At 40.0% G+C, this 17,747-nt stretch overlaps 1 protein-coding gene across 1 annotated transcript in view; it reads left to right on the top strand.

Moving 5' to 3' along the window:
• Positions 1-7,053: 7,053 nt before the first annotated feature.
• Positions 7,054-17,747, top strand: part of TXNDC8 (thioredoxin domain containing 8) — a gene marked incomplete at both ends in the record, with an annotated part of 34,783 nt that continues 24,089 nt past the window's right edge. Inside the window, 3 exons of the mRNA XM_082656872.1 lie at positions 7,054-7,173; positions 12,974-13,033; positions 15,586-15,651. Coding sequence (XP_082512998.1) covers positions 7,054-7,173; positions 12,974-13,033; positions 15,586-15,651 — 246 coding nt within the window. The remainder of the gene's footprint in view (positions 7,174-12,973; positions 13,034-15,585; positions 15,652-17,747) is intronic.

Here is a 17,747-nt window from a genome sequence, read left to right on the forward strand (position 1 = left end):
GCAGGTGATGCTGATACTGTTATCTGTGAGCTTACTAAGTAGTAACACCTCGTAGTGGCTGTAATTCTAGACCTCGGTGGCAGAGCACTTCAGAACAGCCCCTTCTTCCTCTCATACGAATCCTCGAACTTCCCCCTCTCACCGCTCAACTAAAGCCTAAACTGACAGGAAGAGGAAGATATCACCCACCGGAGTCTTTGGTAAGAGAGAATAAACTGGCTTTTTTTCTTTAGGATAAGACTAATAATGATCTGCGTTTTGTACTAAATCGTTCTCTAGCTGCTTCCATGGTCCTTCACATTTTGGCGTGTCTCTGTAAGTTCTGAGGTGGATTACAAGTCATGTGTGTGAATGATTTATCTCTTTATTCTTATTTTTTAGTTATTCTTTTAAAAATGGTTTTCACTTGGCCTCTTTTGCTCGTCCTCTCTCCCGCTTTGTTTTCTCCCTTTCTCTCTTTACTTTTCTTCCCACTCTCTGTTTTTTTCTTGCCAGTGTCTTCAAGATTTCAAATTCCCAACCCACTCTCCGGATTCCACCCCTGAATAATTTTTTTTTTTAATGCAACCCTGACTTCTCAAAAAGAGACTCCACCCAGACTGTTTTGGAGCTTCATGATTCCAACAATGAGATCAGAAATGAGTCTAGGAAAATTACGTGTGAGTGCGTGTCGGGGAAACAAAGAAAGCAGTCAAGTGTAAAAGGAAAGGCTCGAGTGCGCTTTTCTAGAAAATACTTGACTAGGAGCTTTTATCCAGGACTAGAAATTGCCCTGCTTACCAACTAAGCACTTTCTCTGCAAAACATAAAAAAGATGTCTGTTTTTATGAACTTGGTCATTTCCTGGACTTTAATAACGCTTTTCCTGGACTTTAATAGCACTTGATTCCAGTTGGATATAAACAGACTTCTGTGATCCATCGGCTTGTACCCTCCCTGCCCGTGGGCTGGGCAAGCTGCTTAGCAGCTAATTCTGTGGAAAAGTCTACAAGCCCTAGTGCCGGAAGGCAGAAATCCTGGCCCAGGCTTGCTCCACTTCTGGGAACCCAGGGACATGGCAGGAGTTTGTTGGTTAAGTAGCTGTGCCTGAGAGTTAATTCTGTACCATCTCCTTTCCAAATGCAGTGGAGAGAAGTTCAAGAAGATCTATATTCCATAAGGAAAAGAATAGTAGAGATGATGGATAGCTTCTGATGCAGAGGAAAAAAAGGAATGCACTGCATTCAGTTCATCCAGTACTAAGTAGCTTTCTAAGGGACCTGCAGATTCCAGCTGACCCTGTGTTCCTCCTTATCTGACAGGTGACCCAGACTTGAATTCTAAATTGATTCCGGCTAGGATAAGTTATCTAAGCTGGCTGCACCTCGATTATCTCATCTGTAGAGTGAACACAATCACCTTAACTAACAGGGTATTTGCAAAATAACATAAATGACATTGATGCCAAGAATGGAGCCCACACTTCAAAACTGGTTCTCAACCTAGGGCTTGGAAGATGTTCAATATGCCTCAACATCTGCCTTTCCTTCTTGAATGAAAAAGACAGAAAAGAAGAAGGAGAGGCAATGATAGGATCTTCAGTGGATAACCATGAATAAAATTCCTGGCTGTGATGGTAGAAGCATCAAAATCAGCAGGCTCAAACTCAAATGCCAGTAGAAGCCGGGCAAGTAATATTAATAAGCAAAGCACCCCAGGGACAAAGAAAAAAGAATACAACAGACAGTGGCAAGACAATAGAAATGCTTCAAATATCTATTATCGTGGTAGAAGACAAATAGCTGCACACCCACAAGAAAAATGGCTTCTTGCCACTCCACCTTGGGTTCTTGAAGCAATGGAAGATGATGGGGACGGGACTCAGCTGGAAAGGGCAATGCCCCCTGCAGAGGGGCAGCCACTGCTCTCCACCTGACAGTCATCATGTGACACAAAATGAAAGGCCCAGCATTGCCAAATCTTAGGACTCTTTGCAAGATAAGTAAGAGGCTCTGTTGATTCCTAAAATATTCCATTTTACCAATGTTGGCCAACCCTATGGTACGATCAACATAGTGGGCCATCAGAGGCTTGTGGACATTAGGTTACAACCTATGTTGCTTCTCCTTTTTAGAGCTCTGTCAGCTCAGAAGGGAGCACATTGGGTTGCGGTTTGCTTTCTGTTCGCTAAGAGGTAAGAAAACCCTTTCAGAAGTAGAAACTTGGGAAGCCAGAATGGTGCATGCCTTTACTGGCTTCAGCTAGGAGCTGTACACACTTCACTAGACTTCTTTATATCTGTTAATTATCATCATATCCCTAAGAGGTGAGCGCTATCTCCATTTCACAGATGAGGAAATAGAAGATTAGATAAGCAGTAATTTGCTCAAGAGCTCACAGTAGCAGCACTCAGGTTTGACACCAAGTTGTTTTATCCAAGTTTAGTGCCTCTCATATACCGTAAAGTGGCATAATAACATTTGTCTGAGTCTAAAGCTCATTTTCCTTCCACCTTCTCCCTTGATAAATATTAAGCAGTTAGGGAGGCTCAGAAAGGAACTTAGATGACTGGAATGCCAGTTGGTAAATAGTTATTTCAGAGCATTAATGAGTATTTTGAGTCTGGACACATTGCAGGCCAGAAATTAGATTCCTCAATCCTGAAGTTAGATTTTGCTCTACTATTGTGTGCCTTGTTTGAGAGATTTTTAAACACCAGTGACCATGTTGAGTCATAGTTCTTGCGGTTTGACCCAAGTGGAGAAATTTCTGTAATACTGTATCTGAGTGTTTACCAGGTAAGTATTAGAAATTCCAGCTTAATTCAGTTTCAGCTGTAAAGGAATTTGCTGTCTGTGGAAACAAATGTCAGGCTTAGATAGCACTTCCAGCAACATTTCATCCAGTGGACCAAACCAAAAACCCAGGTTTCCTCTCTGTCGCCTCACTGCTTTCTGAAACATTGGTCTTAAAGACTGGGTTCCTGTGTGTTTTATAACAGCTGCCAGCCAGCATCTTGTTTACATTCAGATGAAGAAAGAGGAAATTTCAGTAACTGTCACAAGGGCTAGGAATTGCTTTCTCTTGCTTTCTCGTTCTCTCGTGCTTAACCCTTGGCCTAAAGATAGGATTGTTGGTTGGATTAAGATCATCAGGGTGGAGCCCTGGACTTAGATGAATCCCATACAAACCGCATAGCTGCTGTAAAATGGAGGAGGGATAAATTCACCCACAGAAAAATCCGTGTATTTTTGGTAGAAAGTGGAAGAAATGGGTGCTGGGAAGCAACAAAAAACAACTTGGCCGAGGCTGTACAAGAAATATTCATAGCTCTTCATCTAACACACACTAAAAAGAAAGGCAGATAATTCGTTCCTGAGAGACCTGAATGGAGGAGTGGAAAAAACCGAAAGAATGATTTTGCTGGTTTTGTTTTATTGTAGAATTCTGCAGTTTCTTACTTTGTGGTGATGGCTGCTGGTGTTGCTCTGAGGAAGGTCTGAGGAACATTGGTCCTGGCCATGTTTGGGTTTTCTTCTGACCTTAAATTCTGAAAAATAACAAATCATCCTGTGCAGAGTTTGGCAAGCTGCTTCTATCTTTGTAAGGCCCAGCAGCTAAAAATGTTTACTTTTTTAAAAGATTTAAAAACAAAGAATATGAACCAAAGACTGCATGTGGTCCATAAAGCCCCCAATATTATCTGGTTCTTGACAGAAAAAGTTGGCCAAACCCTGGTCCAGTCCGTGAAAGTGAAGTTTCATTACTTCCTAAATAAGTAGAGCAAAAATAACAAAGTTTAGGGAATCTGTGACTCATAAAACCAAATGTACAAGAAACATTATTATAGGATTAGGCTTTAGTATCTTTCTCAACTGCAAACTAATCCCTTCAAAATCCTAAATGAAAATAACTTTCATCTATTTAATATTACTTTGCTTGTTTCTCATTTGGTGGTTGCCAGGGCTGGGGAAGGGAGGGGGTGCATGGAAATAGGTAGTAGAAGGTTAACAAGAGACAGACACGTTTTTGACTCTGCCCACAAGGCCAGCAGTTGGCTGATTTTTGGCTGACCACACACTGACTAACTAGTCATAGCATCAAAATGAAATTAGCTCCATGTCTGCCAAAGTTCCAGATTCTAAGATGTCATGTTCAATGATGTCATAGAGAAGGTACCCTTATATTCCAGCTAGGATCCTATAGTTGATAGGAGACAGCTACAGTCAGCCAACTGAACCAACAGGAGAGTTTTGTCCGCAATTCCCAGGTGTAAGTCATGGTGCAGAATATTAGAGACATGGCAAGTATTTATGTGGCTTCAAGGAGTGTTTCAAAAGAGACACCTGGAGAGCAGATTTGATCAACTTTAAGGAATATTTCCTCCATCCAGTACTCCTTCATTGCTCTGTAGCAAGAGGAGATTTTTCTTTTTTACTGCTTGTTCTTCATGTTGTTTCTTGAGGGACGGCACTCTCTAGAGAGTAGCCAAGAGAAAAATTGATCAAAAAGAGTTTTATCCCTTCCTCCATCTCATTTCTTGCTCTGACCCTAGCTGGATCCAGGCCAGCTCCTAACATAGCCCATCCTGTACCTGATCCCACCAATTTTACCTTAGTTGTACCTGGAAAATTTTATGGAAGTAAAATAGTCCACATATTTCTTTTATCCCAGGAAAGAGAACAGAACCCCTAGACATGCCTATAGAATGGACCAGGGGCATTAACAAGTGTTTAGGTGGTATTTCATAAAATCACTTTCTATCCATTGTCCAATGGTACTGCCACAACAAATCTCAATACATATATGGGCCAGGGATAATTCTTTATGTAAAGAAAATTGCCTCTAAAAGAGTGGTTAAGGGCCTACATCATTTAGAGGTAGAGCAGGCATTTAGCATCCAGACATTCTGATGTGACCACATTACAGGAGGACCAGGAGCTGGAGGGAAGAGGGACACATAGGGACTGGGTCTTCCCTCCACTAGCACCCTCAGAATTAGACTTTTGACACTTTCCCCAAATGTGCCTGCATGTAAGATCACAAATATGAGAGCGACCAGATTGAAAGAAGGCATTGCCATGTACCTTTGACATAAAAAAATGTTTTAGAAGTAGCACACACTTGCTAATGATTTTGGTAATTCTTCTTTTTTTGGTTTTCTGGGACTCTCATAGAGTAGCTTGGAGTCTCACTCATCCTCTGAGAAGCCCTCTCCATCTCCTCCTCAGAGACCTATTCTGAGGGCCTACTGTCTCCTTTATGTCTTTATTCAAATGTCACATCGAGGTGGACCTTGGCCACCCCAACTGTGATTGTCATCCAGTGCCCATCCTTCCCTCCTGTTTTATTCTTCTCCTTTTTTCTTTATTAGCAATGATCACAAATTTACTATATATTTTACTTATTAATCTTACCATTGGCTTCCCCACCAAATGTAAGCTCCATGAAGGCAGTGGGTGGAATGTTTTGTTTTTTGTCTATGCTATATCCTAGCAGCGTGTCCAGTAGCTGGCATAGAGTCGGCCTCAATAGGTACATGTGGGATCACTATGCATACCATGGGAGTATTACCTTCAGAGAACTTAGCCAAGTCAAATTCATTGGACCAGGTAGTCCATTTTACACCCTAACAACTACTGAGAAGAGAAGACATGTATGCTTTAGAGGATGGCATCTACCTTATAACTTCAGAAGCAACTGAGAAGTGGAGGCTTGGCGTGGCTTTTTGAAAAGTTAGTCCCCCCTCTCTTGGAGGAATATTGGTAAAGGAAGAGCATGTCTTCTTTGAGTCATCCGTTTCACTTATTGAAAGTAAATCAAATGGCAATGTAATTGTCAAGACTCCCCTATTATAAAGTATATGCCATCTGTATGGAATAAACCCCATCCCTCTTTCCAGTGATAGGCCCTGATTGATTTAACTCAATTAGTGATCCCATCCCTCCGTATTAATTAGTGGTCCAGGTATAAGCGCATGATGGCATTTGGGCCAGAGAGAGGAAGAGTGAGCCCCGTTACTATAAAGAACTCAGGAGACGATTTTGTCTAGTGGTTAAGGAAATGGACTCTGGGGTCAAGCTCACTAGGTTAGCTATCCCAACTACACCACTCACCAGCTGGTTGACTATGAGAAAGTTAATACATGTTAGTTTTTTCATCTGTGAAATTGGGATAATAATAATATCCACTGCATAGGGTGGTTGTAGAGATTAAGGAAGAGAATACCAAGCGCAGAGTAAATTAGATACTCTTGGTAGAATTCCAGTGAGAAAAGGAAAAGTAAATCTTGAACAGAGCACTGTGTATTAGCAGATCATTCATTCATCAACTAAATGCTCCATGAGCACTTACCATGTGCCAATTAGGGGCCATGGAGGCACAGAAGTGAGTCAGGATTGAGTTCTGTAGGGACGTGTTGGAAAGACAAGCCGTGCATGAAATAACTAGTGTAGGACATTGTTCACAAAGCAATCAAGCATAGATACCATGATCTGAGGTCCCAGGAGGGAAAATCTTACTTTACTTAGATGATACAGACAGTTGGTAGAAAAAATTCACTTAAGACATTCAGCAAGAAGCATGTCTAATCCTTAAATATATGGTTTTAACTATATCTTTAATAATGATCAGCCCACCCCCCCCCAAACCAAACAAAACAAAATCAAGAAATGATTCAAGGTATTAGGTTAGCTCTCCTTTAGATTTCTCTGTTAATGCATGTTTAGGTCCTTGTTTAAAAAATCAAATATAGATGTCCACCTTGAACACCCATTCATCCCCACCTTCCACCCCTCATCTCTCACTATCTAATCTCAGCCTCTCCCCAGAGGTATCCAACCATTACCAACCACCATTACCAACCCATCTGGTAAATAGAATCCTAACCTTTTTGTGTGGGTATATCATCACTTATGTATACTTAGAAAGATAAATATATATATATGCCCTCAGGGACATTTAGGAAAGGTTGGATCCCCTGGAGAACAATGGGGTGGGGCACCATAACTAAGCTGTCATTTTATTCCCTGCAAGACATTATGAGATTCAGTGATTGTGCACATTTCCTCATTTATGCTCTGGTCTCAGGATGAATTAAAAGCACTTTTGAAATCTGCCGAAAACAAACTTGTAGTAATTGAATTTTCAGCAAAATGGTGTGGTCCTTGCAGAAGAATTTATCCTCTTTTTCATGTAAGTATCATCAGTGTCTATTTCACAATTTTAGAAGGAATTTAAAGTTCTTAAATAGTTTTCCCAATAAATCTTAAAAGTTTTGCCTTTATGAGCCATTATGGAATCACAGCTTCCCCCCCACTTGGTGCCTACTTCTTTTTTTATTATTATTTTTAAAAATTTTCAATTTTATTTAAGTATAGTTGATTTACAATGTTGTGTTAGTTTCAGGCATACAGCACAATGATTTGGACGGATAGATAGATAGATTGATAGGGATAGAGATATTCTTTTTCAGATTCTTTTCCCTTACAAGTTACAAAATATTGAGTATAGTTCCCTATGCTACACAGTAGGTCCTTGTTGGTTAACTGTTTTATGTATAGCAGTGTGTATGTGTTAATAGCAACCTCCTAATTTATCCCTACCCCCCTTTCCCCTTTAGTAACCATACGTTTGTTTTAAAATGACTGTACTATCCAAGGCAATCTATAGATTCAGTGCAATCCTCATCAAATTACCAATGGCTTTTTTCACAGAACCAGAACAAATTTTTTTTTCATTTGTATGGAAACACAACTAACCAATAGCAATCTTGAGGAAGAAAAACAGAGTTGGAGGAATCAGGCTCCCTGACTTCAGACCTCACTAACAAAGCCACAGTAATCAAAGCAGTATGGTACTGGCACAAAAACAGACATATGTAGATCAATCGAACAAGATAGAAAGCCCAGAAATAAACCCACGCCCCTATGGTCAATTAATCTATGACAAAGGAGGCAAGAATATACAACGGAGAAAAGACCGTCCTTTTAGTAAATGGTGCTGGGAAAACTGGACAGCCACATTTAAAAGAATGAAATTAGAACATTCACTAGCACCATATACAAAAATAAACTCAGAATGGATTAAAGACCTAAATGTAAGACCAGATATTATAAAACTTCTAGAGGAAAACATAGGCAGAACACTCTTTGACATAAATCACAGCAGTATCTTTTTAGATCCGTCTCCTAAAGTAATGGAAGTAAAAACAAAAATAAACAAATGGGACCTAATTAACCTTAAAATATTTTGCACAGAATCATAGTTTTTTGAAGCATCCTGGTTAACCTGAATATAATATAGTGAGATCTAATTAGATCATTAGTATACACACCAGAAAATTAATGTTACTTGTCTATGGATAATTCTGCAAGGATCATCAAAAGGTGCGAAAGAGTACAATTGTACAAAGGAATGGATTATTCATAATAATGACATTTTACCTAAGTTCCAGAATTCAGAACTTCCAAATATTGGAATAGATTACAGATGAACATGATACTTGTTTTTAACTATAATATAAAAGAATAAACTTCTCCCAATCCTTCCACCCTATTATCAGAACATATCCTATGTCTCACATATTCCTTTCATATCTGAACTCCTTTATAAAATATCTTAGTAAAATATTCCACTTAGTTGTAATCATATACTTATATTCAGATCTTTTTCCATATACACATTTGTTCATGTTTTTATCAAGTTTCCAGATTATAATTTTCATGTCTATACAATGTTTCATCTAGTTAATTTTCCTATTACCCCTTTAAGAGTTTTCACCATTGAGGGATGGGGAGGGAGGTATATAACGTGTGGCAGAAAGAAACTCAGGGCATTTTCTTTTCATTTCTCCTTATTGCACAGATGTTTCACATTTATGGACCATTTTATGAAATCTATTCCTTCAAATATAAAATTTGGATTTCTCTACACAACTGAAAATACTCTGGTTTATTTTCAGCAAGATTTCTAACATTTCAACTTTTTTGACTTAAACTCTTCAATCTACCTGAATTCATTCTAACCACAATCACAACCTTTGATATTTAATTTTAAAAGAAACATATTCAAATAGAGAAATTGGCTACATGACATCTCAACATCTATTCTCTGCCTAAAATTCTTAGAATATCCACAGGGAACATTTTCATATCTGGCAGGCCCCTCTATTCAGACACTTAAACTTAGAGTCTCCAAAGTTTAGCTTCAGGAGTATAACTACCTCACCTGCCACAAAGTCAAAGCTGATCAAATTTCAATGGCCTATGAGGCATTTTAATCTCGGGCTTGGTAACCCCTTTCTCCCTTCATACCTTCGGGGCCCTGAGGGTGGTAAGGGCTCTGCTACTGTTGTGTGAAGACTCTCACAGCTCCTCAACACCCATCCCTAAATTTACAGTTATTTATAGTTAGCCCTTTGGTGATAAATGTCCCTAAGTTATCCTAATTTGAATGTGCCATCTGTTTTCTGTTGGGATCCAGACTAATGCACACACAGTTTTTAAAGTTGGGTGTATCCACACTGTGAAATACTATTCAGATGATAAAAAGAATCCAGTAGACCCACACATAATGAAGGAATTACCTCCAAGACAACAATAGAATTAAGAAAAAAGAGAACAATGTAGGAAAATGTATACAGTACGGTCCCATTTATGTAAAACAGAGATACATATACATATGTGTGTATGTATATATCAACATATATACATATATATGTGTGTATGTATATATCAACATATATACATATATATTATATGTAGACAAAGGGGAGCAGAAGATGCAGATCAAACAAGTTTTTTTTTTTTTTTTCTGTGAGAGGGAGTGAAAATTGGGGGAGGATTGAGAATGGGAAAAGTCCATGCTTTGCTTTATTTTTCTTGTAATGTTTGAACTTTTTCAAGAGAAGGTATTCATCATGTGTCATTTATTAAAAACTCATTGTACATAATGGAGTTGGAGGAAACACTTTTCTTACTCTAGGGCACTTTGTCGGAGATCAAAGTAGAAACAGAAACCAAATTAGACTGAAAAGGATTTTAATACGAGGAGTTAAATGCTCATAAAATCATTACAAGACTGGATGAATGGGCTCCAGACGGGAACCCCATGAATGACTCAAAAGCACAACAGACCCACTTGAGGGGATCCTACCTTTACCAATATCAGATGTGAGAAGAGGTGGGAAGCCACTACTGGGAGAAAACAAACAAACAGAAAAACAGCAGTCGGAGAGTTAGAATCAGAATCCAGAAGCTGATGTCGGGGCACTGGATCCCTCAGCATAGCTGCTGCCTCCAGCACGATTACCCTCCCACACCCCAGTCATGCTTTCCAGCAGGACATCCAAAGATGAAAAGAAAGTAGCCCTGTCTCACTTCTGCCTTCCAAGTCTTGCCTTCGTGCATCTCACTGGTGAAACCAATTTGCATCCAGAACTCTAGCTGCAAGGGAATCCAAGGAAACTTTACCTTTTCCCTTTTCCAGGTTCTGCAGGAAGGTGGAATGCAAGTGAGCCGGCTATACCATTACTCTAGGTGGGGAAGAGTTCAAGACATTTTCAGGGGCTTCCCTGGTGGCACAGTGGTTAAGAATCCGCCTGCCAATGCAGGGGACAGGGGTTCGAGCCCTGGTCTGGGAAGATCCCACATGCTGCAGAGCAACTAAGCCAGTGCACCACAACTACTGAGCCTGTGCCACAACTACTGAAGCCTGTGTGCCTAGAAGCCTGTGCTCTGCAACAAGAGAAGCCACCACAATGAGAAGCCAGCGCACCGCAACGAAGACCCAACACAGCCATAAATAAATAAAATTTAATTAATTAATTTTTTTAAAAAAAGACCTTTTCAGACACACAAAAACTAAAAGTTGACAACCCAGAGTCTCTGCTAAAGGATGTATGGCAAGAAGAAAAAAAGTAAATCATAAGCAAATGTGGATTTTAAGAAGTGATTTAAAACTTTAAGTCTTGAGTAAATTCCACAGTCCCATTTGATCTGGGCCTTGATGATTAAGAGCAGGGGTCAGGAACCTTTTCTGTAAAGGTTAAAGACAGTCAGTATTTTCAGGTTTGCGGGTTATATGGTCTATGTCATATATACTCAGCTTTGATCTTGTAGCACAAAAGCAGGCAATGGCAATACACGAATGGGCAAACATGTTCCAATAAAACTTTATTTATGAGACCACGTGGAGATCTGGATTTGGTCTATAGGGCAAAGTTTGATGACTCTGGGCTAAGAGGATTACCTGGCATAGAACCCCAAAAAGGATATTTCTGGAAAAGAGGAGGTTATAAATTTGTTGAGAAATTGCATGGTGTGATCGTGGGAAGGCAAGTACTCTGTGAGGCTAACTTACAGTGTATACAGTGGAAGTAGCAACACACGAGCCTTGAAAAGGAAGCTGAGCCCAGATGGAGAAGGCCCTTGTGTTATAACTTAATGAGTTGCTCTAGAGTCAAAACAGAAGAATGTTTAAAAAGGTTTTGCCATGATCAAATGTGGGTTTTTGGAAAATACTTTTGGCAGTGTTGTATAAGAATGGGTTGGAAAGACTGAGGCAGGTAACCCAAGGTGAACAACAATATCAATGATGAGTTTACCAAAACTAGGGCAGTGATTTGGGGAGAAAAAAGGAAAGGTCAAATTCAGGAGACAGTTTAGAGTTAAGAGCAAACAGAACAGGTGACCAGATGGTAACAGATTATATGGGAGGAAGAACAGAGCAGAAGGAAGAATTTTTGTTGAGGGCAGAGGAGGGTCCTAGGTAGATGGAGTGGGATAGTGAGGGAAGGCAGTGTTCACAAGGGAACCCCAGTCTAGCAAGGAACCTGTACCATCTGTACCATGTCTTCTGACTACTACTCAATACAAAACTACTATAACCCTGTCCATTTCCTGTCAGACTTGGGAGACTCTGAAAACTTCCTAAATAGAACCTGACCCTGAAATCAGATGTCCACATAAGTCAAACCCATTGCCCCACCTGACTGCTACTGGAGAACACCTATGTATCTTGAAACTTGAAAAGTGCAAGTCAATTTCCCCAGAATTCTTGGGCAACACCACCTTCCTGCCAGGCGTGGAGATGCTGCCAGTCAAAATCAGCATCTTTTTTTTATCTGCAAAGTACTCTAAGATACCAAAGACCTTCGTGTTTATTATCCAAGAGTTTTCCCCCAATTTCATCATCTTGATGAGCCACTGAAGAAAGAACTCCCACTTAGGGCACATTTCATGGACAAACAACCGGAGAGAATCCCTACAACAGAACTCTGCACCTAATGTCCACCTAATCAGTCCATGTCATGCTGCTTCCTGCTTGCCCACGGGAGCAGCCACCAGTGACAGCTCCATCCGTTGTTGTCTCCACTTGGCCAAAGTCTGGACACTTCATACCACCATTGAAGAGAGGTTTCATTTGAAACAGGTCAATGGAAATGCTTGAGATATGATGTTAATGCAAACAAATCAGTATGCTATTAAGTGCCCTTAAAGAATGAACCTAGCTGTTGGGAAAAAAGAAAATCCCAGGAGCTGACATTTACAGGCTGCTTCTGCATCCACTACCCCATACCCATTACCAACACCACTGTCACCACCGCTGTCAAAGATGCTTCCAGAACATCTGGAACAGAAGCAGGAGAGTTGTTTTTCCCTCCTCCCATTTTCCATTTTCCTGCAAATGCTTCCCACTGGCAGAACCTAACAGGAAAACAGCTGGCAGAGGATTCTGGAAAATCTAGTTTTGATACATAGCAGGACACAGACTTTAGACTCTGGTTCTGCCGTTGATCTTTGCTTGACCTTGGCAGCATCCAACTTTGACTTTCGTGCTTGAGGTTCTAGGCAGTAGTGCAATGCCAGAATGATGCTTAGCTCTCTTGATCAACCTTTTTGTTCGGTTTTGTTTTTGCTAAAAGACATTGCTAGTGTGTGATTTAATATTAACATTAAGCTAATGAGGACTTTTTTACTCTTTTACTTTGAAGGAAATGTCTGTGCAATACCGAAACGTCCTGTTTGCTAGTGTGGATGTGGACGATGCTCGGGTAAGAATCTTAAATCCTTCCTTGTAGATATGTAAAATCCAACGCAATGTCATTGAGAGTGCTGTCTCAGTGACCATATAAGCAATTTAAAGTGTGATGAACGGGCTTCCCTGGTGGCGCAGTGGTTGAGAGTCTGCCTGCCGGTGCAGGGCACACGGGTTCATGTCCCGGTCCGGGAGGATCCCACATGCCGCGGAGCGGCTGGGCCCGTGAGCCATGGCCGCTGAGCCTGCGCGTCCGGAGCCTGTGCTCCGCAAGGGGAGAGGCCACAACAGTGAGAGGCCCGCGTACCGCAAAAACAAACAAACAAAAATATATATATATAAGTGTGATGAACTGTAGTAAACTCCCTCATAACGTTCTTGTATATTTTGTATTTTTTTTAAAAAGACAATAGATATGTGGCTCTCCTGCTGCCCCCTGCCTTCCCATACTATGGCAGAATTCACTAATCAAGCCTAATATTCTTCACCACTTGCTCTGGACTCTGCCCCACAATCCTGCTCAGTAGAGTTGCTCTAGACAGCCAATACCAGTTGGTTGAAGTTGGGCTCAGAGTGAAAACTGATTTTCACCCCTATAATAGATTATTATTCAATTTCTAAAACCTAACTCAATGCATTACAGACATTTTAACATAACTTGCTTTCCCCTTGCTATAGCTTATGCTTTTTGTGGGGTTTTTTAAACACCACAAGGAATTCCAGGAAATCCTTCCCTTACCTCCCTAGAGCCTTTCTTCCTCACCCCCCCGCAAATATAATCAGCCCGTGTCCTCAATCAAAATGTGCTTACTGATACACACAATGTGTCTACAAAATTTTTCTTCCTAACATTTGTTCACTTATAATGAGGAAAAGTACCGATAACAAGTGGCCTATGCATACATTGGATTGAATTTGAGCTTTAGAATTTAAAAAATCTACTATTCACCCATCCTGCCCTTTAATAGTTTTGTGACCTCTTATCAGTTAACCTCTATAAACTTCACTTTCTCTGTATGTGAAACAAGGTAATAATTAACGGAGTATGGTAAGATAAAAGGCACAACATATATGACATACTACCCAGAACATAAAAAAAGTTCCATTTTTCCATTTCCTTCAACTTTCATTAAAGTATGACAGTGTGTGATTGTCCTTTAAGATGAATCATATACTATGCATTCAGAATACACAGCTAGGGTTATTATCTCTTTGTCTTTTTCATATTCACAGAGTTGTGCACCTGTCACTACAGTCAATTTTAGAAAGTGTTCACAACTCCGGAAAGAAACACTGTTCCCTTTAGCAGTCACCTCCCTGCCCCGATCCCTCCATCCACCACCTCAACCCTAAGCAACCATAAGTCTACATTGTCTCTAGATTTGCTTATTCTAGCCATTTCATATACATGGAATTATAGAATATGTGTTCTTTTGTGATGGGCTTCTTTCACTTACCATAAGCTTGCAGGGTTCATCCATGATGGGGCATGTATCAGTACTCCATTCCCTTTTATTGCTGAATAATATATTACCTTTTTTTATCCATTCATCCTACGATGGACATTCGGGTTGTTTGCAACTTTTCGCTATTATGTCTAATACTGGCATAAACATTTATGTATACATTTTCGTTTCTTTTGGCTATATATCTAGACATGGAATTGTTGGGTCATATGGTAACTCTTTATTTAACTTATCGAGGAACTGACAAATTGTCTTCGAAACAGCTGCACTATTTTACATTCCCACCAGCGATGTATGAGGGTTCTGATTTCTCCATACCCTCAGCAACATGTGTTATTTTCTTTTTTGATTACAGCTCTTTGTCTCTTAAGGTGAAACAAAATGCACAATTTTCTTTTCTAATAGTAATGTATTCATTGTTGTCATTGCTGTGGTCATGAAAATGATAATGTAGTGGGGGTGGCAGGGGAGAGGTTTTGATCCTGTGGGTGGCTAATTTTCTTTTGACTCAAACAAAATAAACGGAAAGTGGTATTTGAAATCAGATTGTAATGGATTAGAGCAATTGGAGTGCTAACATATTTTCTTGTCTCTTGGCTCCAAATCTTTCACAAAGATGGGCAGTGAAGAGGCATAAGGCTTAAAAGAAAGAAATATGCAAGCTTTACTTAAAATGCAAGACATTATATCACCCCATGTCTCAAGTGTGAGTTATAAAGAGACCTTTACCCGTTCTTATTTTTTACAATATGCTCTTTCCATATTGGATTCCACTGGCTCCCTTCTGCCGTCTTTCACAAGCTCTTTTAAATAGAGCTCATTTTGTCCTTCAGTCCATTCTGTTTTGGCCCCCATCTCTCACCCGTCTCCTAGAGCTCTTGAATGAGAAAGCTCAGGAATGCTGGAAACAGTCATTTTTTCTACTGTAACATTCCTGGAAGCTTTGAGGATATATTAGAAAAGTTCTTGGCAAGAGAATCTGTAATGTATCAGCTGTCCCTGGGCTCTCAGACATGCCTCCTGAGACGTCACCAAGTACCACTGTTGGTCCAGAGAGAGGATACCAAAACTGTGACTTCATGCTACTTCTTTCATTTTCCAGGAGTTGGCCCAAATTTATCACATCAAAGCAATGCCCACATTTCAGATGTTCAAGCAAGCCCAGAAGGTATGTTTCTATGGTAACTGGCAGATTGAAATAGATTATAGAGCCATCAGAGTCTTAAAAAAAAAAAGGCCTGGGGTGTCCTGGATGGACGAAACAACTGTATTTATTTTCAATCTTAGCAATGTAATTCTTAGTTTCTGAACTTTACATATTGGCAAGGGGTAAAAAAAAAGCATGAATCGTGATAAATCTCCCCATTCAGACCATTTGAGGTGTCCCAATCCATATGACATACCCCACTATTATCCCTCTCTGGGGCAGAACCATCAAAAAAGAACCTTATAACAAGGGGCATGATGAAATTCTCTCACAAATATATACACGTTTTTCACACTTGGGCAAACATCAATCAAAAGCTATTACAAGGTTAAATAGCCTAGTGGTTGACCAGGCAGGTTCTGGGCTGATTTCTTTGGTTCAAAAACCAGTTCTTCCACTTTCCAGCAGTTTACTTAATAACCTCTTGGTATCTTAGTTTGCCTATCTGTAAAAACATGGATCGTAAAAAGTTTCCCCCTCCTTAGTGAAAATGAAATGAATTAACATGACTAAACTTTTTAGACCCATCCTGACACACATGAGTATGTTATGTTAATTACCTCGAAGATATTAATGGAATGGAATGCCTCAAATACTTGGTGTGTGATGAAACTAGTAATTACATATATGGCTGGGAGCACGGACACTTGTGTACCTTTTGAAAGGTGATTTTGCAACACACTTAAGACGAACAAACTGTTCATTCCCTTTCACACATTATCCCATTCTTGGGAATTTTTGCTAATGAAATACCTCATGGAAAAATAAATGGCTAAGTGCATAGTAATTGTAGCATTATTGCTAACAAAATGTGGAAGCAAGGTAAATGGTTTTTTTTAGTAGAGTGGCTAAGTGATTTATGATGCATCTAGTCTATGAAACAGTATGCAATTAAAAAGGTTATGGACAGAAAAGAAGCAGATTCACAGATACAGAAAACAAACTACTGGTGGTGGGGGAAGCAGTATAGGGGTGGGGGAGTGGGAGGTACAAACTATTGGTTGTGACAGGCTCAAGGATGTATGTACAACGTGGGGAATATAGCCAATATTGTGTAATAATTATAAATGGAAAGTAACCTTTCAAAATTGTAAAAAATGTTTTTAATTGTTTTAAATGATTGAGCTAAAAGATTAAATAAATAAAAAGAGTTATGAAGAATATATGTAAAGTAAAAAAAATTCATACTTAAACTTTGTAAAGATTACGTAAGTCTGCAGTACAGAGAATGAGAGCATTTGATATGCTAGCTGTAGAATTTTATCTTCGTTTTCTATTTGTGTGTATTTGCTGTAACATAATTGAAGCAATAGATTTTTTTTGGCTGCGTTGGGTCTTTGTTGCTGCACGCGGGCTTTCTCTAGTTGCCATGAGCGGGGGCTACTCTGTTGCGTTGCGTGGCCTCTCATCGTGGTGGTTTCTCTTGTTGCGGAGCACGGGCTCTAGGCACGCAGACTTCAGTAGTTGTGGCATGTGGGCTCAGTAGTTGTGGCTCGTGGGCTCTAGAACGCAGTTTCAGTAGTTGTGGCTCACGGGCTTAATTGCTCCGTGGCATGTGGCAACTTCCCGGACCAGGAATCAAACCCGTGTCCCCTGCATTGGCAGGTGGATTCTTAACCACTGTGCCACCATGGAAGTCCCAAAGCAATAGATTTAAATAATTTTTCCCCCCAAAAATGACACTACCTATTTCCTCTCTTGAGGTTTTACTTGAAAATTGAAACCGTTTAATGTGTGCATTCTTTTTTTTTTAACAACTTTATTGCAGTATAATTGCTTTACAATGCTGTGTTATTTTCTGCTTTATAACAAAGTGAATCAGCTATACATATACGTATATCCCCATATCTCCACCCTCTTACATCTCCCTTCCACCCTGCCTATCCCACCCTTCTAGGTGGTCACAAAGCACCCAGCTGATCCCCCTGTGCTATGCAGCTGCTTCCCACTAGCTATCTATTTTACATTTGGTAGTATATATAAGTCCACGCCACTCTCTCACTTTGTCCCAGCATACCCTTTCTCGTCCCCGTGTCCTCAAGTCCATTCTCTTTTTT

Source organism: Grampus griseus, assembly GCF_964374135.1.
Source record: "Grampus griseus genome assembly, chromosome: 6".
Taxonomy (NCBI): Eukaryota; Metazoa; Chordata; class Mammalia; order Artiodactyla; family Delphinidae; genus Grampus; species Grampus griseus.